This window comes from Caenorhabditis elegans, chromosome IV (assembly GCF_000002985.6).
Source record: "Caenorhabditis elegans chromosome IV".
NCBI classification, from domain to species: Eukaryota; Metazoa; Nematoda; class Chromadorea; order Rhabditida; family Rhabditidae; genus Caenorhabditis; species Caenorhabditis elegans.
In genome coordinates, this window is record NC_003282.8 from 10,504,847 (window position 1) to 10,530,695 (window position 25,849).

Consider the following 25,849-nt stretch of genomic DNA (forward strand, 5'->3'; position numbering starts at 1 on the left):
ATCAGCTTTACATTCTAGAAAGCCTGCATCTACTGGGAGCAACATAACAAGTATTTAGCAGAAGAGAGTGCATTTATCATGAAAACAGACAGAGACACGCAAACGTAAGCCTAACTAATTGAGGGTGTAGGTCAACTGGAAGTGACTCTAAATCACAGAGTGCATCATCATCATCATCATGAAAGAAAATAGGGGTTTCAAAGAGAGAGAGAGAGAGAAATGGAAGGCTCTCTTTCACCACCACCACCGCCACTGCTCCGATGTCGTCGTCACTCAAGCTTGAGCCCATTCAAAGACTCATCTCTTTTTCCCGTCGTCGTGTCCTCGTGTCCCTAGATGGCTATACCCTTTAGAAAATAATTAAATGTGAAAAGAGGTCTCCAACGAGATAGTATGGATTTCGATGAGAAGCCGGACACCTATAGGGGGGGGACTCGAACAAAAAAGTCGTTTGCTTGTATGTATGTGTGTGTGCCTTGTTGCTCCACTTCTCCTTCTTTCATTTTGCCGTTTGGATCCAACCAAGGATGGCAATGTAGGAGCAGGAACAGGAGTTTGAGAAGAAGTTGCACACCAAGAAGGGGTTATTTTATGACAAGAACATTGGCCTAGAAAAGGTGAGCTTAATGATTCAGGACCAACTCATATCGAAGTCTAATACTACAGAAGTGAGGTATCGTGAATGGTGAATTCGGTTTAAAAACCGCTAAATACTAACCGACTAAAAGGTTATTTTCAATATTGCCCCATTTACCATATTGAATTCGCTCTAAAACGAAAACTGAGAGATCAATCAGCGATTCGCTCCGCTCAATTTTGAACCAATCAGGCGTGAGCGAGTGTAGATCAAAAAACGGTGATTGGTTTGTATGGAAGCGTGGCTTCTCATTTTAGAGGGAATACCAACCGGGAAAAGGCTAAAATTAAAAATCACCTTTTTAGAAGTTGGGTTTTTGACCTACTCCACGATTGAACTCTGAGATTTAGAAGAGCAAAAGGAACAATTAAGTTGAGTAGTGAGTATAGTTTCTCTGCATTTTTCGAGTATATACATTCTTCTCGAAATTCTGATTAAACAGTTTTGATCACTGAAAAGTGAAGAATCGTAAAGTTTCTAAACCAACTCAAAGTTTGACGAGATGAGTTTTTAGGATTTCTCGTGTAAACAACGAGATTATCGGATCTTTATGACCTTATAAGATTATCTTTTCAGAGAACTAGTAATTTCACCTTTCCTGCTTCTCATTTTGCCAGGAAGGTGTGTATATGTGATTAGAAAAAGAAAAGCGCTCTGAGCGCACTGGCTCACGGGCTCAATGTGCTTCATTCCTTCAGAGAAAAAGAGAGAAATTCTGGAATAGTCAATTTCAGGTGGCGACCGCAACGCTGAGACGCATCGCAATGCCTGATAATGTGATAAGGTGAGAAGGGGAGGCACACTAATCCGATTATGCTATAGTTTTGGAAAAGGCAAGCAAATGGGGAATTTTGGGATTGGATGGAAAAGAAAAACATAAAAGCAATCAAAATAAACAATTGGATTATAAATGTTCTATGATTTTAATTCTCACACGAGATGATTCTCGAGCATGAATTTTTAATCACACAAATATAATTAGGATTACTGTAAAATTTGTTGCAAAAAAGGATAATTATTAATTTCAATAAAAGTCTTTTGTTGTGTTTTTATAAATTGTGTTTTAATAAATATTTTCGTTGAGCTCCTGACTTACCAATTTTTGTCGGTATATTAATATTCAAATTTGAAAATAAGCTCGAAAAAATCAGTATTATTAAATGTCCAAGCCTAGGTTATTTGTCTTGATCTTTTGAAAAATCACACATTTTTACAGTTCCATCGCAGAAAAAGGAAGTCAAAAGAAATTGAACGCATTTGATTCAAAACGACGAAGAAAAAGGCAAACGGCGTTGCCAAACAGACATATACAACACAACATCGACAATGGGAAAGACGGCAGAAAAAGAAATGTAAGGGAAAGAGAGAGTAAGAGGAATATATGATAAACAGTACGAATACATACGAGAGATTAAGTATGAAACGATGAGACGCAGACTGTGAAATGAATTGGGTAGGCAAATTTGGTGGAAAATGTGGGTTGAGAATAAATATTCAACGAATAGAGTTATTTTTCTCTCTGCAATTGATTCAGGAAATATATTTGAAATTGGTTGTTGGAAATTAAGCTTTTAATTTTTCTGAAATTACCAGGAGTATATTTTTTCAAGATATATATTGTCTTTTGTAAGCAACCAATTTGTAATAAATATTGAACAACCTACATGAAAAGATTTTATGAAGGATTTTTTGGCTAGCGTTCTGTTGGGTACTGCTTCAAGCAGATAACTGTCCTAATATGATTATCGATTATGTCTCTTCGAATCAAATATTTATAAAGTTATCTAGATTTTTGATTTAATTTCCAATTTTACACTAAAATTTAAAAGAATGGTTATGGCACGCCCATCAAAATTGCAGTCGTATTTGGTATATTTTGACAGTTCACCGTCATTAAGATCAACCCCCTACAGACTCTATTCAAACTTTAACGCATTTTTATTGATTTTTCCTTCAATTTTCAGACTGTATTCTTGCATGAATAGAGACTGTATTCTTGCATGAATAACTTTAAGTTGATGATTGAAGATATTAAAAAACAATTTTCAATTGTTGGAATATATTTCCAGAATTTAACCGAATCCCAGACAAAATGAAATTTCAGATCAGCCAATTTTTATCATGTAATTTTATGTCACCTAGATATTACCAATTTTGCTAAATCGGCACTACGTTAGAGCGGATCAAAGTCGCACATTCACTTATTGCAAGTATCATTTAAAAAAAGAAACTGGAGAAAATTCCAGGAAATGGGAGTTAGAAAAGGAGGGAAAAGTGGAGAAAAGCGGAAATATATGAAGGAAAAAGGGAGCGAGTGCTCGGCGAGCTCTTTGCCGCAGAATACTAAATTAACTTTGGACACCTCATGCTTCACATCATGCGCGGCGCATAGTCCTCTCCTCGAAATTGGAGAAAAAACGGAATATGGAGAAAGAATAAAAAAAATGGCGGGAGAAAGAACGTAAAATTTTGGGAACTTGTGAACTTTGTAATTTGTTTCTCAATTTCAATTTGAGCTACAGTATTTTTCAAATTAGTATTGCATGCTTAGTTTTCACTGTGGCTGATTAGGACTACAATATTTTTTGATAGCTAATTTCAGAGAATTCATTTCATGTAGAACTTCGACTTGGAGTCCTGGTGAGAGTGGGAATATTTCGATAGTTTTGTCATGTTTTGATAATCAAAAAAGATATTTGATGACGTTTTATTTTAAAAAAAAAAGTAGGAATTAGAAGCATTTATCGTTTTTTCTCGATAGGATTAGGTCTTCATCTAATTTGAATTAGTCAAAAAATATTTCTCTTTTTTTATATATTGCTAAAATACTTGACAACTTATGATGAGGCACAAATAAAATTGAAATCACTGTGCACACCCACGAAATCTTTTCAAATATTTTTTGAGAAAAATACCGATCGGATGAAAGCATTACCTAACATTACCTAAAAAAGTAGTTTTCGAAATTCAAGACGTCAAACAATTTTAATATGCGACTGATCTCTTGGTAGGATTTAAAAGAATAATTCGAGAAAAATCTGAGGATTTTAAAATTTTGTGTTTTCAGGATAAGCTTTATAGCTATTTTCGATGACAATATATTTTTGGAATCGTATAAAAATATAATCATTTTTGGCTAGATTTCATTAATATAAAAAAAAGTAATATAATTTAGAACAATTCATAGACTTCAAGAGGAGAGATTTGTTTCTCAGATGTTTAATTCAAATGCTTTTGGAATCTAATTTTCTATCTCCAAAAGAATGTAATATAAAGCCCTATTTTAAAGATATTAATAAATAGATAATTTCAAAATATAGAAAAATAATTGACAATTTTTTTAGTTGCTCGTTATTCATCAAGTGAACCGATATATGAGCGGCCAAAGTTGAGCAATGGGTTCAGCACTAGTTTTAAAAAATACGGTTTCATATTATAAATATAAATGTATTGAAAACTACAGAAATACGACAGTATGTACAAAATTTCACAAGATCTCATACTCAAAAACTGTGTCCTAAGGCAGCATCTCTTCTTGAAAAATAAACGAGCTACGTAAATCGCCAATGGTGGTATTAGAGGTTCACAAAAGCCTCACGGCCTCTACATTTATCTATCTCAAAATATAAATTCGCGATTTTTTCTGCCACTTATGATCAGGAGTTTTGTGCTTTAATTTTGTAACACCTGGAAGAATAGAAACAATAAAATTACATGATCTCATTGCATTTTCGCATTTGTCAGTTTCATTACACATTCATTTCTAGAAACAAAACCACCCAATTTTTCACAACAATACGACGATTCTAAATCAAAACACACAGCACAAGACAAATGATTCTTGCACCGAAAATGCGCGAAAAGCTTATTTGGAATGCAAGACTGAAACCTAGCGATATTAGGGGTTTGACTCGAAAAAGGAAGAAAAAGCAATCTTAGAAGAAAAATGGAAAGGAGGGAAAGAAAAGAGAGATTGCATTTCCAAGTGCTGGAGGGAGAGCACAGGTGATAAGCCGTGTATATGTGCCAGTCTATTTATATTCACACGCACACATTCATTTTATGGATATGTAAAGATAGAAAAAATGAAATGAGAAAAAGAGAGTGAGCTCTTTCGGATTTATAATTCTTGAATATCAAAGAAATGTGTCCGGAGATTGTGAGAGAAAGAGAAAAGTTATCTACTTTTCATTATAACTGAAGGAACAAACATGATTCTTATATTCTGATTGGATTCTGCAAGAAAAAGACATAAATACTATAAAAAGATGCGCAAAGAAATGAAAACTTTTTTGAATCCAAACAACTATTGCATCAAACTCCAATTTTGTCGCTAGTTTTTAAGCAACGCAATTTCAAATGTTTTTGTTGAGAATTCAAAGTTAAAATTTGAAAAAATCTCATCAACTCTATTAATGTCTTGAAATGTATTCTATATGAAAATGAAGTGGAGCCAGTGGAAAATACAATAGATTCCCATAGTCAAAGTTCCAAAAGCTTAAGAGATCTAGAACAATATTTGAAACAGTGATTTAAAAAAAATCATGCATTTTTTAAAAAGTAAGAATATAATTTAGATGAATTATTTCCCAATTTTTTTCATTTGTGAATGAATCATAGAATTAGAAAACGAGTTTAGTTAATCAATTGTTTTCTGAATCAGTAGTTGTAGTTATGCTCAATTTGAAAGCGCAAAATCTACTGAAATTTATATAGTTAATTTTGAAGCAACAAAAATGAAATTTGCTTCTCCACAATAAAACTCTAAAACAACTCAAAACTAGTTAAAATTGTGTAAAAAGCTCCAGAATATTCAAAAATGTGTAATCAACCAGATTTGATTTTTTTTGGTCGGATTTAAACATCATAAAGAAACAGTGATTTTTTCTAAAATAAGTTTTTTCAAAAAAATGGACAAAAACCTTGACAGTGTTACGAAAGTTTCTTGTGAACACATTTCACAAAAAATTACACACTTACCAGCATAACAAATTACGAAGTTTTAAAAAAAAGTTTGAATCATTTTACATCACAATATTAATTATCGTGTTTCGAAGAACTATTCCAAAAAAAAGTACATTGAAAACTTGAGCATTATTTGAAACAGTGAATTTTTTAAAACCATTTTATCAGGTTTTAGATGAAGAAATCGCCAAAATGTTTCATTTGTGAATAGCGAACCATAAAAAGAAAGGCGGAAAACATAAGAAACTTTAAAAAACGCGGAAAACATAAGAAATACGCATGAACACGATAATGGTATTATGAAAACTGGTCGCATGGCCATCTCCTGATTACTTGAAATATTGTTTTTTTTCTAAAACCTTGTTTTTTGAATAAAGGCGCGAACACCTCAGTAATGCTACCCAAGTATTTAATGGTTAAATGTTTGCAGAAATTATTCTGGTGTACTATTATTAACATAAACATGTAACCCAAATATTAATTTAAAGTTTGAAACAGTTTATTATTATCGGATGTTTTGAAAACTTCCAATTTAAATTTTTTTAATAATCATATAGTCTTGTAAATTTTCAAACAAAATTTTTTAGATTCGTTATGAAATTTTAGTTTTTATGAATTTCCAAATTTTAAAAGTATATGAATTCGAAGATCAGAGACGATGTGCTCATCGCAAAAACGACTATACGCAATGTGTACATTACGAATCTAATAGTTATTTTACTTGAACTTTATGCTATGATATTTAGTCTTTTGAGTACTTGAGTACGACAGTTTTCTGTACTAAATGCAATTTAAAAATAAAAATTAAAAAAAATAAAAATATTTATTCTGAATAAAACTGCCTATTTAATATTTCATTCACATAAATCATTTAGAAAATATTTAGTGCATTTAAACTTTAGTAACTTAATAACAGCAAAAGAAGAAGCTAACGAATTTTTTATGTAAAATTTGAGAAGTGATAAAGCATTTTGTTGCAGCTGACAACATACATCAGTTATCAGTTGGAATGCTAAAGGAAGCTGAATAAATATTTACAGTTTTCAACGTTTTTCAATTGAAACTTTTATCGAAAAAAACGTGATATATTGTACTTCACTTGTTGGTCACAAGGTGAATTTTTTCCAGAAAGTTTATGCATAAAATTGTGGTTTTGTTGATGATAACCTTTTGTCCTCGTCCATTTCTCTGATAATACAACTAACCGGTTGGGTGACGGTATGGTCAAAGTCGGAGTCTGAAATGCAAATTCGCTCCGATGACGTGATGACGTCATGACGTGTGTGTTGCATACTTTTTTCGTCTCACAGAGCAATCAAGAGCCAGAACAAAATTGGCGACGAAAAGCGGGAAAGGAAAAATGGAAAAATTGGAGAAAAAAGAAGGCAGTTTTGTGTTGTTCAGAAGGAGGAAAAAAGTAGGAGAACGAAGAAGGAGGATGGAAACAAAATGAGATGCCTAGCTCCTAGCTTCTCGGTGCTCGGAGCTCCGACGAGTTCATGAATTTTAAACAGGGTTTTCTTCCTTCTCAACTAAAACGGAACATTCGTTGTTGCTCTCAAAAAGCTCATAATTCATAGGATCTATGGCTCTTGGAGCTGTGGCTGTAATTGAGAGGGTCGAAGCTAAGCGGAAGCTCCAAATGGTTCCCAAGGGACGTTGGGGGAGGAGTTGAAAACATGGAAAACGAGCGTTAAAACAGAGAAAACAGACAGCCATCCAACGCAACAATATGATGATGATCTTTTCGGTCTTTTTGGTCTTTTTTGGAGAAAAGGAAGGATAGGTCGCAATAATTTGAGGGGTAAAAAAATAGGAACCAAAAATGGTGAATAGGATCACAGGCAGTTATCCAAAAACAAAAAAAAAACTAAAAAGCGGTTTGACTTGTATGAAAAGTAAACTGCGCAAAACCACTTTTTTAAAATTCCAAGAAACTCCGTTTCTGCTTCTGTTGAATTGCAGCTTTCAGTAGTGTGTCGTTGCAAAATCAGAAATGTTTTGTAAAAATTTCGAACAATTCTAGGTTGATTCTTGCGTTAATCAATTGAGCTTTGTTTCAAAATCCCGGTAACATAGCCTCTCCATCTCGCCAAATATTAAAAATTATTGCAATGCTTTTTGTGAAATCTAAATTACTCAGCAGCTCTAACCTCAAAAGTGACGCGGAAAAGCTCCAAAGGAAGTGATTATTTTTTTCATTTCCATTTCTAGATCAACTGTGGGTATGCAAAATATATGCTTCTAAGTTCGAAGTTTGGGATCAAGGAATTTCAAAATCTCAAAGTTAATATTTAGGGGTTCTCAAAAAGTCACCAATTAAACAAAATCTGAGACGTGTTTTTGAAAAAGTGTGCAATACATGTTACACAACATTGAATGCCATTGAATCTCTTGTTGTGTGTCACCCTTCCTCATCAAGATCAGTCATCGAATGAAATTGATTGTGAATGGAGACGCAGACATCAATTTATTTACTCCACCACCACAAGGCTCCGATTTTCTTCCAGAATCTATGTGATGTAGTAAAAAGACACGCGAATGACTAAAATCACATGGTTTAAGACGGAATAAATGCGGGGTTCTCCTGTTTCTAGAACCAAGACATCTGCTCATCGGATTGCGATAAATCGCTCTGAAGATGTTCAGAACCAGATGTCTTTTGTCATGGGAAAAATGTGGAGAAGTGAACATTTTAAGAATATTTCTTTTAAATCAGGGACAGAAACTATATGTTCCTGATTTGAAACAGAAACTATATAATAAAGTTGCATAGAAGTTTAAAAACATGTTCAAAATTTCTGATAAGCGTGATAAAATTGGGTCAGTCAAAGAGCACGAATTGAAATAGCAATTACGCACAATTCAGAGTTTTTTGACGTAATTGACAAGAAATTTTGGTTGAAACAATTTTTATCAATGTCTAATGAACGTCAAAAAGTTTAAAAATAAATCAGAAAATCAATCGGAAGTCACATGAAATTAGAAGAGCGCTTGAAACAGTATCATTTTGAAACATAATTTTCCAAATTGTATTTCAAAATTTAGACTTCATACCTCATGACTACCAACATTATGATTATCAGAAATTTTTAAAGAAGACACTCCAACCATGCGGTGCATGACAGGGCGCCTGTCACCCGCCTCTGCAACCGCCTTTCAAACTCCCTGTATGGGAGGCGGACCAATTTTTAAAAAAATGTTTTTGAATAAATTTTTTGAAGCATGCTTTTTTTTATTAAAATAAAATTTGACAATTTATAAGATTTCAATTTTTTCATATTTTTATTCTTTCTCATACGTAGAAACAATTTTTCGAAAACATTATTTACTGGTAGGCACATAAATTTTCAAGCAATTCTCTCAAATATAAAAATCCCAGAACCACATAAAACTATGAGAATTCTCTTTGATTTCTTTGACAACAACATCCACAATTTTAGTACCCATAACATATTTATTACTCATTCGTATTATTAGATATATCGTCAAGATTCGATAATCATCTTTAATAAAAAATTTCAAGAAATCTCAATTAGAAAAGCCAAAGGGGTAGGGATGATCTAAATGCGACATTCACATTTTTCTCGGTTTCAACGACGGCCGAGCTGGATGTTGCTTTTTTGGCGTTTTTCCTGAAAAAAGATGAACGAAACATGAATGCAAAAGCTGAAACTAACGGAATAGAGTTGATTTGCCCATCGGAGACACGAATTGGGACTGAAACAACGTCTCTCACAACTTTTCCGTTTGCATCGACAAAATTGGTTTTCAGCACCGGACGGATGTTCAGATTCACTTTTTCATCGCCAACGCTAGTGAATTTCTGTAATGTTTTAGAAATTTAATTTTTGATTTTTTCCATTATTTTTACCTTTCTAATGTCTTCTGGGGACAGAGATGTAGTTGGCGATGTGACTTTCTCTTCTTTTCCTACTGGAATCTCAGTTGATGCAGTGATGGCTTGAGTAATAATAGCCTTTGCAACTGGCTTTGACATCTTCTTGTTCTTTGTCAAAATTAGTGGTTGATTGAAAATATTGGCTTTTTCGGCAGCGATTGGTTGAGTCTGAAAGTGTACAATTAATTTTATTAAAACAAAAAATATGAAATTGATATATACAGAAGGTGCAGAAGGATCAATTATTTTGAATATCATATTGAAGCATTCTTTAAAAATTTCGGATTGACAATTCTCAGTCAAGGTTTGGATGACTGGCCAATAAAAAAATTATTTTAAAAAAATTTAGAGTTCAGATATAAATAAACCAAACACAATTGGATGTAAAAAACTGTAGAAAAAAATATTTTTGGCCGATTTCCAAAATCAAGAAAAACGCAAATTGAATAATTGACAAATTAACCGAAAATGAAATACGCATTCTTTGAAACACATTTTTTTTGCGAATCTAATGAATCTAAAGGGGCTTACAATTCTTGTAGAGTATTAAAGAAAAATTATGGGAAACTTACATGCGAATTCATTGCAGCCATCATTCGTGATCTCAACTGCAAGTTTGGTGGTGGTTCAACACCAGTTGGCTCTCCATTTCCATTTCCAACTTGTTTGGCTCGTCGGAGACCTTCTGGTGGAGTTAAACAGTGAATAGTGACAACGAGAAGAGTTAGGAAAATCAGCGATTTCATGGTCACAGAACAACGCAATCGGGAATGATTTGGGTGGCAGAAGCCGTCTTGTGAAAAGCCGTTTAAACCAGCTTTAGTTCCCGCACTCGATGCATTAAGGATGGAACAAGAAAACTAGGATCAATGACAGTCATTAATCGGAAAGACAAGTGCGTTATGTCATATCATTTGTTCGAACATCATTGGAAAGGGAAAAAAAATAATGGAATGTTGCAAATTAATATGTGTATCCACTTTTACCACTTTTTAAAACGTTCAATAAACGTTTTATACTTTCGAATGCCCAACTGTTCAAAATACAAGTTTTGATTGAGATAACTAATTAAGTAAACTTTCGGGAATTCTGGTTTTAATTTTTTAGTTGAAGGTTTGGTATAGTCATAGGTCATACATTCAGAAAAATACCGCAAAGTGTTTTATTGTTCCAAAAAAATTTTTTTTTTAAATATAATTAAAGAAGAGTAATTAATTATGAAAACCAAGAGAACATGAAAAATGGTCACAGTGGCATAACAAAGAAGAACAATTTTAGAAATTGTGATAGTTATTTTTTCGATAGATTTCAGACAACATTATACTAAGTTAAAACAAAATGCCAAACGACATAACTCAAAATAAGCCATATTCGAACGAACAAAAAGCTCACGAAATAGGCAGGTAGGCAATGCCTGCCTATCACATTTTCCCTTCATTATTTTATCACTATTTCTCTGTTTTTGCAACAAAAAATTTTCAGGGATTTCAAAGTGATGCGATTTTTTTTTTTAGAATCTGTCTTTTCCCGTAATGCCACAATAAAAATGATAAAAAGTTTGGCTTCCTGTCATAGGAAATTAATATATTTATTTCCGTTTGTGATTTCTAAATTAAAGTTTAGTTACACTGACTCATTCCTTTCTTTGCAAATTAAACTCTTCCTATCCGGATCTGACCTCTTTGGTACAATGCTGCTTACAGTTTATCGTTTTCTCTCATTTTCCCGACAGTCATCTCATAAACTGGTCTAATTCCCGTCTCTTGTCTTTCCAATTCATTCCATATTTTCTCATTTTCGTTCCCGAGACGATGATGTTATTGTTAGTCAAAAAGGGAGAAGCAGAATAAGAAGAGGAAATACATATCATGTTGCGAAAAATGGAAACACAAACAGGGAAAAAATATATGGAGGAAGGTGGCAAGGGTGTGAGGAGTAATGTTTCTGTTTGTCACATAGATTTTTTTTAAAGTTTAGAGTATTGTCTCTGTGTAATATAAGGTTAAGATTTTCCTTATGGAAACGATGTTTGTTTCAAATATGGCAGGTAGATTTCAGATCTTTTCACAGAATCTTTCAAAATTTCGTTTCCTTACATATTTTTATATTGAACTATTTATATAGAACTATGTAAAATCTTTTTTAATGTGATAGTAACGTATTCAATACGTCAAGACACAAAACTTTTCAAAATCAGTTTGAAATGTATTCAATCTCAAGAATTTAAAACTATTTCGTTAAGATATATAGTTTTTTTGCCAGTTTGGGAACATTTAGACATAATACGCACTGACATTACTGAATTGTTTTTTTTTTTTTGAAATTTAATACCTAATGTTTAATATTTTGAACTCGGAACTTGTACCAGACAGTCATTAAAATGTCAAAAATGTTCATTCTAATTGTACCTAACGATTTTTCAAGATTTTGTTTTTTTTTATTTCCCGAAAAATGTCTTTTTTGAACTTTCTGTTATGATTTCTAAGTATAAGTTTCATGTTTTATTGACAGTTTTAAGAGACACGGAAGTAACAACTTTGAGAACCTGAGTTAAATTTGTTTTCAGTTTCGATAAACTTACGTAAACATGCAAGTGGATACAAACTGCCAATATAGATGCAAACGAAACGATTCGGAGGTCTCAAATATAGTTTTCAGGAAATCTAGAACCAACCATATAGAAATATTTTCTTGAGCATGAAATGATCTGATCATGTAAGTTAAATAGACAATTATCATACTACAGATTTACCAGTAAAAAAGTTCACCTCCTTCCTTCTCTTCTCTGAAACTCATTATTTTTTTAGTGCTTTTGAATCAGAAAGACTGGATTTTTTTCTGCACTAATTATTAGCCAGTAAAATTTATCCAAAAGCTTGGAGTTATTTTTTAATTCTGAAAAAAAACTTTTACATAACAATTAAATAATTTAGAAAAGTGACAAGCCATAGGAGTAGGTCAGCTAAACATGGTGAGTGATGGTTTGAAAAAATGAATTTGGAAGACTGTACTACTCTGTAAGGTACAATAACTGTCGAAGGTTCTGAATTCAAGAGTGTAAAACATTTTATAAGTTTTAAAACTATTCCTCTAGACTTGAACATTTTCTCAGACTCTCAATGTGACTCTCAATTTTGGTAAATGCCAAATCCCTTGAAAAAGTGAACTTTGGAATCAGAAACCTTATGATCATCTGATCCTCCGCATGCTGTCATAGATACCAGATACCCACTTGTAGTTTCTCACGATTCGATAGCATCAAGATTCCAGAAAGACGGGTGTCTCTCGTGTCCTTTTTTTGCTTGCTTCGGCATTGTTTCTCATTCTTCCAGACCCTGTCATCGTCAAATATAAACAATCTCTGCGTCTCACGTCCTCTAATTTTTCACCCATTTTTGTTCTACTAGTTACAAAGCTCAAAACGTGCTCCTCCTTCCACACATTTTGCTCGTCTCTTTTCACTACTCCCAGTCATCAGAAATTGTTTGGAGCTCCCCGAGACCAGGCACATAAATAGCGTTGCGTGGAGAGGAGAAGTCAGTCTCTCTCTCTCTGGAAAGGGTGGAGGGACATGTCTCTTTTTTTCTTTGCTAGTTGCCATTTTACTTTTTATTCGATTCACTTATTCGGGGGAGCGTTTCCACTCGCTGCTCCATAATTACTAGGTCTTTTGTGTCACCACAATCTGCGCTCATGCTCTCTATTTTTCTAGAATTTTTTCCACCACGGCTTGCTGGATTTTGTTTTTTTTTTTCAAAACTTCTCATTTTTTTGATTTTATATTATGAAAACTTGAAGGTTTTATTGTTTAACAACTTTCAATCGAGGAGCGGGATCGCGACCGATAAGGAGTGCACGTTGTGCTCGATTTCGTTAGCTATTTGTGCATTGTGCGTTCATAATACCAATTCTGTAAAGCTCCTGATGAACACATTCATTGCCAATTAACCCATCAAGGTTCTAACAATTAGAGAATTGGTATTATGAACTCACAATGCACAAATAGCCAACGAAATCGGCCACAATGTAAACTGAATAATGCAGACGCTCTTGAATTAATCGACATTACGAAACCTTCCAGATATATTATAAGGGCCAAAAAAAAAGGAAAAATTTTGACTTCAAACAGTAGTACATAATCTCTAAAATTCTCAGTACTTCCTGATACTATGCACTTTCAGATGTTCCCCTTGGGATTACTTACTAACACTCAAAACACAATGTTTTGAAAACTTCAAGACGAAGAACTCTGACAATGTTATTTTAAGTGTGAAGTGGAATTTTCAATAAAACTTGGGTATATTTGGTTTTCTATATTTTTAACTGTAAAAACTTTTTTTGAATTGTGCCTCACATGAAATCAAAGTTTTCGTTTCCAGGATTCCATATCTTCTTATTTTTATTTTTTGTAGCTGCGTCACAAATGTACGGCTTTGTCTGCGGTTGACGCAAACAAATTTGAGTCCATTCAGCTGATTTCTTCATTGATACCTTCTTCAAATCTTTTTTTTTGTATTTTCTGATGATCACAAGACATTTTTTGGATTTATCGCATCGAGATTTTCTTTTTAAAACATAATGACTCACTTTCGAATAGTGATCTAAAAACGGATTAAGGTGTGAGTTGATGTAAGGCCCGTGGTGACGATAAAAGTCAGATTATGAATAAGATCGTTTACATAACTTGAATATAAGCATTAAAATTTTTATTCGTTCTGTTTTTTATTAGTACCCACCGTTTTGATTTGTGAACTTCTCACTATGCATAAAAAATAAATACTGTATTTAACTTAATTACTCCTTTTAACAACTTATATCTCGGTTGGTTCAATTTATAAATATCCAGAAACCGTAAAATACAGATTTACAAAATAATAAATATCATACCAGTTCACCTACGTAATCTTCTGTCTGAAAAAAATTCGTATGTATTTTTATTTTTATCATTTTCCCCAAATTCTGATATATCAAGTGCACGTATTCCTTAATCTGCCACGGCACAATATTCTCCGTAATCCACGATTTTCTCCCATTATTTTTTCTCTGCTCGAAAAAAGAAGAGCACCAATATTCAGCACATGCCCCTGATTCATAATTCATCAAGTTGCTCGAATCGCTCTAAAAATTCTTTTACGGAAAATTTTCCATTTTTTTATTTGTGAAAATCTAGAATTTTCTACACATTTTTTTGTTAACAGACAACTATTTATTTTACTGGAAAATTATAACCTGAATATTTTTGACTAAATTATATTTTTGCAAACTGTTTTGGAAATAAAATTTTTTCAGGCCTTCATATGTATTTCAAAGAATCGAAATATTCGAATATTTTGCGTGAATTTGAAAAAGAGCACATTCCGAAAAAGAGCAAAAAGCAAAAAGCAAAGAAAAAAAGAATCTTCTGGGAATTAAAGGCGCCCACCTCGTTTTTCTCTTAAAACTCTCCGTTTCTCTGTTTTTTCTTTCTATTTTTGAAAACTTTTTATTGCTTACTTTTTATCCATTCTCTGGTACTTTTCCTTTTCGTTTTCCATCTCCTTTGTCTGTTTTTGGCATCTGAAAAATACTGGAAAATAGGCAAAAATAGGAGATAAAATTGGAGAGAAAAAGAAAAGAGATGGTGATGAATTCGTGCTGAATTCCTAAACTGGCTTCTGCTGCGGCTACTGAAAAAAACGAAGAGAAGGCGAAAAACAAGTGACAAAAAGTAATCCAATTGATGGTTGAAGAGAACCGTTTTTATAGCCTGTTTAAGGGTTTCGATTCAATTTGTTACTCTCGCCATTTTTAGAAAGTGAAAGAATTGTTGCTCTTTTTAGTGCCAGAGGGGATTCAACTTTTCCCAATTATATTGTTAGAGATCAAACAAATTAGATAGTTTGTTTCTTTTTCTTTGAACTATTCGGTGTTTTCAATAAATATTTTTCAAACTAAATTATAACTTTCAGGTTTCGGTTTTTTTTTTGAAAAAATGGATTTTTGAAAAACTAGGAGTACTTCATAGAATTTTAAACTTCCAGGAACGTATTTTGTGAGTTTTCCGCTATTTCCTATTTCCGGTCAACAGTTGAATATTCGGAACTCTTCTACGATTATCTTTTTTCAAAGAACTCCCATTCTTCTGAAAAAAATTCCCTTCACTCTATTGTCATTCCCATTCTTCTCATTTTCTTTTCATCAGTAATTCAATTTTTATATTTTCCAAGTTCAAAAATCTCTTTCTGTTCACTTTCTGCTTTTTTTCTGCTATACATTTGTCAGATAAAAATCTGGATTACGTAGTGATACTAAACTAAATATAGAAGATTTTGTATGCACATGGAGGCATTTGGTCGTGCCTTCTTATCTCAAATTCGTACACTATTTTTCCAGCTTTTCCTCATCCCTTACTACCAAATACACACACCCCAACACATGTAATTATATGCTTGGGAATATTTGGAAAAGGTGGCAATGATGATGGTTAAAAAATGCAGGAAGCTTACCATTTTTTTAAGTTTTAAAAAGTTTACAAGATATTCCTAAATTTTTAAAGTTATACAATTTTTTAAAGCACAATTTTTCCAGTTTTATCAGCTGTAGTAACAAGTTCAAATAGCTTGTGCTCTTTAGCAAATCTACTCTAGCTCAAAAGTTCAACCAAGATTAAGAAACTTCAACGTCATAAATCTAAACTTTCTCAAAAATGTTCACTTCCAAATTTTGAACTTGTTTTCTGAAACTTAGTTCTCCAATTCCTCATCTTTCATACTATTCTTCTCCTTTTTTATTACTCGCCATTGTGTCTATGGCCGAGCCTCAACTTTCCCTTTGTCTGATTTCCGTTTTTGCTGGTTGGTGCCAGTTTCCTCGTATTTCACACCCCACCAAATATCCTCTGGCTTTTCCTTTTTTAGTGAACTTTTTTTAGTAAAAGTTTTACTCAATTTTTTCAATTTCGAACAAACCAAACTCTTCTCCGACAATTTTTGGCAACAGTTGATGAAATAAAGACGTTTTCAGTACTTCAAATTGTTTTCTTCGTTTAATAAAAAATAAATATGATTAAATTTTTACAGGTATCAGAATAAATTAAGGAATGCAATAATCGAAATCTCCCCACACACTGGATTTTCTTTTTAAGGTATTCGATTTTTGATTGAAATTTTTTTTTTGGGAATTGAAATATGGATAATACATTTTTTGCAGAAGCTGCGGTTCGGCCGTTCAAAGGCGGCTCGACAGAAACGCATCGATGAGAGTTTCAATGTTTTTGCAAAACGAAATCTTAACACGTATGTTTTTGTTTAAAAAATCATTTGTAAAGTTCGAACATTTTGTTATGGCGGTTCACAAGTTTAAAGAGAGGGCTGATTTAGCTAAATCTCTCAATAAAAACTTGTTAAATAAAAACTTCCAGACGGTTCAAATTCTGAAGAAATAGGCAAAAGCTGTATTTAACTAAATAATTTTAAATACAAAAGCACATATGTACATATCTTGAAAATTACATTAAATCCCATATAATTTTTATAAACTTCTGCATTGAACTGATGGAAAAAAAACTAAAATTTTTTGTGTATTGTTCCACTCAAATTCTCAGTATTTCGTATTTCATCACCTGTTTATCATAACTATAAAATACGTGTATCTCCATAGCTATTTCACTGGTTCTGAAATGCTTCTCATTTTTTTCTTTACAGTCACATTAATTTTACAAAAATTAAAGTGTTTACTTCCAAATAAATTTGAGTCAATGCAATGAGATGTTTAAGTTTCACAGTGTTTTTATAGTTGATGCTCAGTCAGTTTAAATTTCATATTGGGATTCAAGTTAATTTTAAATATTGTTAAACCTTGGGGCAGAGAGTTTGCATTAGAATCCTTAAAACTTGGGAAAATGAGGAAAACTGTGAATTAGCGAGTACAATACACCGTGTGAAACAGAGATTTTCCATTTATTAAATTCATGGATAATTTCACATAAAACTGCCAAAATCAAAACTCCAGCAACTTCCAAATCGGAGCAGAGCACAAGATCCCATTCTATCATCTTTTCTAAATAAACTATAAACCACAAGCTGTGAATATATATGCACCATCGCTTCTTTCTTCTGTTTATATCATCCAATTTCTCTTCCAGATGAGAAAATAATTCTTCGCTCCTGACTTTCCCGTCTTGTTCATTCTATTCTTCGCTTGCTCACCAATAAAATGCAAATCACTATTGTGTGTATGCATCGTCTTGTTCTTTTTGAGCAGCACTTTTTGTGTCTTTTCAATTCAATCCAGGTCTTCACGACCTTCCCGTAAAAGATGATAATCTACGGAGAGAGGTCGTGGAATTTGTGACGCAAAATTTTGGTGAATGGAAAACGCCTTCCGTGTGAAAATTCTTTTTGATACTTATTTTGGATAGAGTTCTGTCATCTTGATTCTTTAGATACCGAATTTATCCGTTCTAATATTAACTCATTTCTTCATTTTCAAATTTGTGTTTCCCGCTAGTTTTTCCTCTTTTTAGCTAGCAAAAAACATATTTTCCTTTGAAAAAATATGTTCTTCTCACGGTTGATCAGAATTGCACATTTTTCCGTGATACCAAGTTTAGCGTTTTTTTTTTACTTTTTGCACCCAACTTACTATTAGTACATTTTTTGAGTATTCCGGTGCAACAACAGTTTTTTCCGGAATTACAAAAAAATATATATATTCTCCAACTGGCACACTCATCTAAATCTTTCATGACAATCTGGCACGCCTTCACGCCTACCTATTTGTTATCGTTTTGGTATCAATCATAGTAAGCTAGGTATTAAACTAGGATTACAGTTTCATAGGGTATCTGCGAATCACAGGTAGGGTTGGCAAAACTGAACCGAATAGTGAATGCGCCAATATTTTTTGTAACTAATAATTTTTTTAAAAATTTTGGCAAAAGGCACGAGAAAGGCGATAAGTCATCCTCAAGGCATAGACATTTTTGAACCGACTTTGAAGCTTTGCACTGATAAACTTTAAATTTTGATTTTAAATCATGAAAAAATTGAATATTAAGGTTATTACGTGCTATTACAGTCTCGAGATAGTATTTTCATCAAGTAATCTAGGAAAAGTTGAGTACATCACTGTTATAGATGATACGGTACGACGCTTTTTCTGAAAAAAATATAATTAAATTATGCCAAGTTGTATAACTTCACTTGAAAAATCTCTCAGTAAGGAATCTCGAATTAAAGCACCAAGAAGGATGACACTGAAAACAAGATCTTCTAGAAAAGTTAGTGTCTACTCACCACACCGAGTTCTCTCAATTACTAATTGCATTTTCGACAGAGCGTAGAAGACGAAAAAACGGGGGAAGAGCAGGTGAAATTGAAACTTTTTCTCGAAAAAGCAGCAGGCAGGAGCCCATTTTTGTCGTTGTTTTTTCAACCCTCCACGACTCTTCCTTATTTCGCGTTTTTTTCTTGTTTCGTTTCTACTTTTTCCCGTTTAGTTTGAATTACAAACGAGAATATCCCTGACAACTATTCTTTTTTTTCCAACCTTGTAAATTGTTGATTGTTGCCCTTAAAATCTATTAATAATCTCGTATCAGATTAGGGAAATTTCTAGGGTTTTTTTTGTAAATTTTACAAGTCAATTTGAAATCAAAACTTATCAAATTAAAAAATAAGTTCGTTTTTTTTCTTAGAAAAATGAACAGTGGTGGCGTTTTTTTGTCACAGGTTCTGACTTTCTTACTTACCTTTAGGCCTAAAAAACAGGGGTAACTAGAAGACGATCTACGTCTTGGCAGGTAGGCGTAGGCCATGTCAGGCACATAGGTTAAATATTTTCATGCTTGCTCGCAAAGCTCTTTTTAGGTTTCAGTTTCGTAATTTTCTCAAGAATCGGTGTTTCATTGTAGCATTAAATCTTGGTGAATTGAATATTTCTCAAACTTGGCTCGAATATAATTTGGAAACTACAAATACAAATAATTGTTCAATGTGAAAGGAAAATTGAGATATGTGTTGTTTCAAATATCTTTTTTGAAAGTTATAACAGTACAACTTGAATACTAATTATAACTATTGAAATATACAAATTGACATTATTCAGATCTTCATACAATAAATTTACCTGTCCATCACAGATTAATCCTTTAGTGATCGCCATAAGAAATTTGATCTGACACATTTTTTCCATGTTGAAATCCGAGAAAAGTCACAAGTTTTTCCTTGTATCAAATTTGTTCTCATTTTCCGGTGCATTCCCCTCCATCCATCTCCATCGTCCTTCAACTTTGTTGCCCTCTCCTTCTCCTTTTATGTACCCCCTTTTTTTATGCTTCTGCTTCATACTCTGTAGTGAGTAAGTAGCATCTTCTACGTCATCTGCGTCTCCACAAATCGCACAGTGTATGACGGGAGATTTGGCTTCGCGCCAAAATTGTTTCGTATGAATAGAAAACGTCTGTGTTGTGTCCACTGCTTCGACCACGGAGTGCTCTATTTCTTCTTTATTACTGCCACAAAAGGCAGATTCCAAAATACTTCATTCCGAAGCTAAACTCCTAAAAAATGGGCGTCATAAGCTTCAAGTTTTCTCTGAATTCCTAACGTCTAACCAAAGTATTTGCCCTCCGGCGGCGATTTTGCTAATTTCGAATGGTCGAGCTTCCGTACCAACAACATCTTCTGCTTCATATTCATATTCTTAGCCTTCATTTTCTTCCCTCTTTTCATATTCTTCAACTTCCTATTTATTCATTATTTTCCAACAATTGGTTGTGAACAGCGACGCAGAAGACGTCGGGCAATTGAAGTGACACGAGATCGTCTTTTTTGCTCATTTTACCTATTCTATTAAAAACGACACTTTTAGAATTGTCTTCTCCTTCTTCAAAGTTCCCCGTTAAACATTCAAAATTCCTCCTCCTTCGAAAGATTCGAAAACGCCAAAAATATCTTTTCTACGCAAAATTATGAATCGAATAGGACCCCGCCGACGGGGGTTTCGGACGAGGTAAGTTGCAATTTTAGCTGAATCTTTGGTGTATTTTTGCAATTAGGCCAGATTTTTAATCTGAAATTATTTTTCTAACCACTGTAAGAACCCGTATTTTCTGCATTATCACTACAAATTTAATCAATGTACTGATATATGTATTTTTAGATATGAATTTGTATGATATATGTCTTCAGTTTTTACCGGTCATAGAATAGACCTGCGAGTAGACAGGCGCAAAGTAACATCTGTATACTGCACTACTTATTTCTTACTTTTTTTTAATTCATAAAGAACAGGTTTTAATCACTCTTGTGCGGAAGACCGAACGCTGGTTTATTTGGAATCAATTTAAAATTAACGTCCGAAAAAAACCGAACACTCGGTTCGTCAGCATTACCTAATAAACATTTATTATAACTATTTTCGGTACTTGTATTTGAAATTTTAAATTGGTACTTCATTGTATACTGTGGCTGAAAAGATTTTGATAAATCTGGAAATTTGAAAATGATAGATTTTTGTACAATATTCTATTGTAAGGGGTCGTAAGCAAAACATTAAATAAATATCTGTGTCATGAACATTTTTATGTAAATTTGATAGCTGATGGAAGAAAACATAGATTTTTTAAAGTGCAATTATGATCATGAGCCGAAAAACTGTTTGAGTTATTCACGTCAATTGAGATTTAACTAACAATAAAATTTGAAAATATTTTCAAAATCAGCGTATTTATACTGCCATGTCCAACTCCAAATTTCTCGATTTTCAGACAAAACGGTAACAGTCAACAAAAGGAGATAGTGGAACCAGTGATGGCAAGTGGTGTTTGCGTTCATTCAGTACTTCCGTTTAAATCCGCCAATGCCGCAGACTGCTGTAAGTATTTCTTTTGTTTTTATCTGTTTCTTTCATTGTAGTTTTCTTTTGTTTTTCGTCTTTTTATTGATGGATGTGTCCCTTTTGTTCCGAAAATTGAGCCGCCGCCCTCAGCTCCCTGATGGACATTGCCGATTGTTTTTAAGTGTTTGTCGAATCGGTACGTAAGCGTTAAGTAAAAAATGGGCGAGCATACGCACATCAAATACAATTTTTTGTATTTTATGACTTTATTCACTCCATTATCTTGATGAAACCTAGTTTTGTGGTTTGAAACGAATACATATTCATTCTCGTACTTTTCTGGCAGAACTCACCAAAATACAATTTCAGTACCGTAATATTGAACACAACAATCCTCTCATTAATTTTTATACACCAAATCAGAACTTTTTATATTTTGGGGCATTTTCTCACAAAGCGATCCTTCGAAATCTTGATTTCGGTCAGCTCTTTTTTCAAAATTTTGGAGAGCAAAACATCCTCCATCGCTGAGGTCAAGGAGCAAAACATGAAACTCGTATAGTGATGGTCATTAGGGATTCAGGAACCAATTAGTGTGACGGCGGTAGCTGTCAAACCACTGGGTACTTGTTTGAGATATTGCATTTTTGAATTTTTTAGTAGGCGTTTGAAAAAGGAAATTGACACTTTTCGTTGTTATGGCCATGTTTTAAATGTTTTTCATGGTCAAAGACTATTGGGACAATGAGACCAGTTAAACATTCAAATAATGTACGTAGGCATAGGCACAAGAATGGCTGCCTGTACGGCTTCAAGACGACCTACGTCTACCTCGCGCTTATTTTAAAAGTGCACATGAATATTTTCGACGTTAACTGAACTTTCAAGTATAGTAAGAAATGCATAAATCAAAATTGTAGAGCGTAAGGCAGGAAAGAAGACATGGGGAAGGCGCTCACGCCTGAAGACGTCCATATGTACCTGCTTATCATGAATAACTTATTTTGAAGAGTCTGGAATACTTGAAAAAATTTTCTTTCAATCGCAACCAATATAATAAGTCAGAATGTATATTTTTAGACAAGGACGGAAAATTTTCAATTTGCCGAGAGAAATTTCTTGAGTCCCAATCGCGAAAAATTCAAAAACTAGATTTTTGAAGTTTTGATTTTATAATTACACAGTGATGCACCTTTGAATGTAGTGTTTTTACTGCTTTTTCAACTCCCACCTCCTTACCGTATTCCCAAATCACACATTTTTCTATTTTTTTCCGTCGTCATCAATCATGTTTCGCTTTTCTATGCTTCTTCTTCTACAATCATCCCGTCACATTTCCAGCCAATCGAGCACGTCGTCTGTCAATCCACCTCATCATTATCTACCTCACAAATCGTTCCCACTCTCTATCTCCACCCATTTTCTTCATCTTTTTGACGGCTCCAAAAGCCCCATAAAAACTTATCCTGTGCCCAGCCAGTTCATCCAGTTTTTAGAGCAGCTCTTCTTTTTTTTCCTTTCCTTGTTTTGTTATTTGATGCTCTTTCTCTCACTTTTCCATTCTTTTTTTCAACCGACACCACCGCCGGTACTAGTGTGTTCAATCTTACTCTTCATCTTGCTCCCACACACACTTTCCTCATCTTTCAACTGATTCTTGATCAACTCTAAACCAACAATCTCTAGGATTAAGTGAGAGGACAACATGGAGCCCATCATCGTTCATTTCCACTTTTTTCGGAGAGTTTCAATGAGTCTTTAGAAAAACAAGAATAGCGGGTAAACCACCTATTGTCTCCTAAAAAAATTTTGTGTTACTTCGTTGGTTTTCTTATAGATTTTTCTCAAATATGGAATCATTGGTGTTTTTCTTATTAGAATTACTCTGGTCGATCAATTTTTGAAGACATAGAAAAAGATTGAAACTCTGACTTCTGACTTCATCGAGTTTAGTAAGTTTAAAATTTTTGATAAACTGATTTCCAAAATCTGATTTCCTGATACACGACTCATACCGTATTACTACAGTAACCCGATAGTGCTCGGCCCTTGAGAGTGTATCGTTTAGTTTTTCCTATGAAATTATTAATATTAATAATGATCTTATAAGCTACAAGAAATCTTTTTAAAAAATCTGCTTCTACAAAAATTACGAATATCATAATCTCATAGCTTCAAAAATCAGAGAAAATCCTTAATCTGCACCAAAACTCAATCCCAGGAATAATAAAATCTCGCGAGAATTCATGGACAATTATTTTGAGATCATCCATTCGTTGGGGGCATCATGAAAGTTAAAGTTAACTAGACGCGGGATCATATACCACATGTTCAATTTTCCAGATGTCATCCATTTTTCTTCCGTTTTCTCAAGTATTTTTCTAACACTGGTGCCCCCGGAAACTAATGGAATTGAGATAAAAGTTTAGGGAAATTGCGTGGAAACTATAGAGACGCAGCGAAATCATCAATCCGTTGCTCTTTTTCCCACTGTTTCGCAGGTTTATTGGCACCTCCGCGCTGATCCTGGTCGCAAGTCTTCTCATTTTTCCAACATGATTTTGCAGAGCGAAAAATTAAAACTCATCTGGCATTATCTGAATCCATTTTTTTTTAAATTAAAATATAGCTACCATACAATATGTCAATAATTACAGTAACCGACGTTATATTACTTGATAATAATATAAATAAAAATTGGAACACCTTTCCTTCCGACCTAGAATAATTTTTTTGTACAAAAAATGCACACTAGTGCAGTCTTCAGCTTCAAAAATTAAAATCCGTCTATTTTCTGTAATTGAAAAAATAGTTTTTTTTGAAAATGTTGAGAATATCCTAAATCATTTTGCACCTGAAAATATCATGAAATCTAAAAAGTTCTTATGAAACAACTGCCCATCAATTTTGCCTCTCTTGGATTGTCCATGTCCTTTCCGACGTGACGTTGACATTTCCTCATTTCATCAAAAAACTGAGAGCATGTCATTTCTCTCTCTCTCTCCATCCTCACCTCATTGTGTTCTTGTTATTTTTCGTCTCTGATTGTAACAGACACCACAAATACAACTGGAGTGTCCCCTTTTCTCCGTTGTGGGAAGTGTTTTTTGGTTCAATGAAAAGAACAATCTTTGATTGACATCCTTTTTTGGTAATTCTTGAAATCATCTAAAAAAATATTATTTGAGTTTTGGATACTGAAAGTTTATGTCACATTTTTTGTTCTGAGTTTTAGTAGTTTATGATAGATACCGTATTATTTTTATTGGTCATGCATATCTTCTTATGTTTCAAAAAATAATTATCCAATTCACTAATTTAAGTAGCACGACGCGACATGTATCGCCAGGGAACCAATCAATCGGTGTGCTCCGATGCCGATGAGTTCACACCAGAAGAACTTCAAGAATTTGCTCAAGCCTTCAAATTGTTTGACAAGGATGGAAACAACACAATGAATATCAAAGAATTGGGTGAAGCAATGCGTATGCTTGGTCTGAATCCAACTGAAGAAGAGCTTCTTAACATGGTTAACGAGTATGATGTGGATGGTAATGGAAAAATTGATTTTGGAGAATTTTGTAAAATGATGAAGGAAATGAACAAAGAAACTGATCAAGAGTTGATTCGGCTTGCTTTCAAGTGAGTTTTTCTCTTATTTTTCTGTAATTTTTAGTGGTTTCCATAAAATCAAACAACACACAGAAACTGATGAAATGCAAATATTTTGACACTTTTTAATGTCCTGAATATAAATTTCAAATCCTCTTTCAAGTGAACAAAAATCAACGTTGACCCGTTTTCAGAGTGTTTGATAAAGATGGAAACGGGTACATTACTGCACAAGAGTTCAAGCATTTCATGACTACAATGGGTGAAAGATTCAGTGAGGAAGAGGTTGATGAGATTATTCGAGAAGTTGATAAGGATGGCGATGAACAGGTAAGACATGATTCTGGATGAATTAAAAAACATGATTGATTAGTTTGATGAAAAACAACAATACAGATTCCCTATATGTATGAATCTCTTTAATTTTCAGATCGACTTAGACGAGTTCGTCAACATGGTTGCTCCGATTGTATCGGATGGTACCAAAACTGATCCATTCCTCGAACCAACTGCCTCCACTAATCCACCTACCAAATAAACTTTGTCACTTAAATTACAACAAACTGCCTATCTTTTTCCAATTGATACTACTTATTTCTAACTGAGTCAAAAATGTACAAAACTCCCGATGCATTCCCTCATTTTAATATCGCTAGGTGTTATCCGGTAGAAATCATTTGTGCAGAAACCCTGTGGACCATTACTTTTTCTTCGTTTTCATTCCATTTGATAATTGATCTCTGTTTAATGTATTTATTTGGTCTCTATGTAATTCAATTTTTTGAATCAATAAAAATAAAACATGAGTCTTTGATGATGACAACTTTTTTCTAACAGATTCGAATAGAAAACACAGAATTTGTCAATTTATTGAAACATGACCGAATCTCTGTTTCTCCACATCTCTGCGTTGT

The 25,849-nt window shown here is 33.4% G+C and overlaps 3 protein-coding genes and 4 non-coding genes across 9 annotated transcripts; 2 read left to right on the forward strand and 5 right to left on the reverse strand.

The window, feature by feature from the left end:
• Nucleotides 1–439: 439 nt before the first annotated feature.
• C02F4.12 lies at nucleotides 440–1,498 on the forward strand. The gene is made up of 2 exons (NR_101953.1): nucleotides 440–617; nucleotides 1,372–1,498.
• A 4,180-nt stretch (nucleotides 1,499–5,678) lies between these two features.
• 21ur-15302 lies at nucleotides 5,679–5,699 on the reverse strand. Its single transcript, NR_056544.1, has one exon.
• Nucleotides 5,700–9,039: 3,340 nt separating this feature from the next.
• Nucleotides 9,040–10,382, reverse strand: C02F4.4 (uncharacterized protein). The gene is made up of 4 exons (NM_069540.6): nucleotides 10,076–10,382; nucleotides 9,477–9,671; nucleotides 9,283–9,428; nucleotides 9,040–9,237 (listed from the first exon to the last, which is right to left on the reverse strand). Exons 1-4 carry the CDS (start codon nucleotides 10,247–10,249, stop codon nucleotides 9,138–9,140), a joined length of 615 nt encoding a protein of 204 aa, NP_501941.1. The 5' UTR covers nucleotides 10,250–10,382; the 3' UTR covers nucleotides 9,040–9,137.
• On the reverse strand, nucleotides 9,929–9,949 carry 21ur-15121. The gene has a single exon (NR_056545.1).
• Nucleotides 10,383–16,559: 6,177 nt separating the features above from the next.
• Nucleotides 16,560–25,752, forward strand: cal-4 (EF-hand domain-containing protein; the record flags this gene model as incomplete). 3 transcript variants are annotated; one of them, NM_001392393.1, is made up of 6 exons in its annotated part: nucleotides 16,560–16,626; nucleotides 16,692–16,777; nucleotides 21,253–21,359; nucleotides 24,647–24,965; nucleotides 25,130–25,265; nucleotides 25,366–25,751. In NM_001392393.1, 4 exons carry the CDS (start codon nucleotides 21,296–21,298, stop codon nucleotides 25,471–25,473), a joined length of 627 nt encoding a protein of 208 aa, NP_001379505.1. The 3 variants fall into 3 exon arrangements, with proteins under 3 accessions (NP_001379505.1, NP_001379504.1, NP_001255491.1); NM_001392392.1 differs by lacking the exons at nucleotides 16,560–16,626; nucleotides 16,692–16,777 and adding an exon at nucleotides 19,957–20,495 and having other exon boundaries at nucleotides 25,366–25,752; NM_001268562.3 differs by lacking the exons at nucleotides 16,560–16,626; nucleotides 16,692–16,777; nucleotides 21,253–21,359 and having other exon boundaries at nucleotides 24,661–24,965; nucleotides 25,366–25,473.
• Nucleotides 19,066–19,299, reverse strand: C02F4.5 (uncharacterized protein; the record flags this gene model as incomplete). The annotated part of the gene is made up of 1 exon (NM_069541.4): nucleotides 19,066–19,299. One exon carries the CDS (start codon nucleotides 19,297–19,299, stop codon nucleotides 19,066–19,068), a length of 234 nt encoding a protein of 77 aa, NP_501942.2.
• 21ur-8249 lies at nucleotides 25,748–25,768 on the reverse strand. Its single transcript, NR_056546.1, has one exon.
• Nucleotides 25,769–25,849: the final 81 nt, after the last annotated feature.

Coding starts and splice junctions, on each gene's coding strand:
- C02F4.4 (NM_069540.6), bottom strand. CDS start 10,249: ATGAAATCGCTGATTTTCCTAACTCTTCTCGTTGTCACTATTCACTGT. Junction 9,672..10,075: donor TGGCTGCAATGAATTCGCAT/GTAAGTTTCCCA, acceptor GTACACTTTCAG/ACTCAACCAATCGCTGCCGA. Junction 9,429..9,476: donor CCCCAGAAGACATTAGAAAG/GTAAAAATAATG, acceptor AAAACATTACAG/AAATTCACTAGCGTTGGCGA.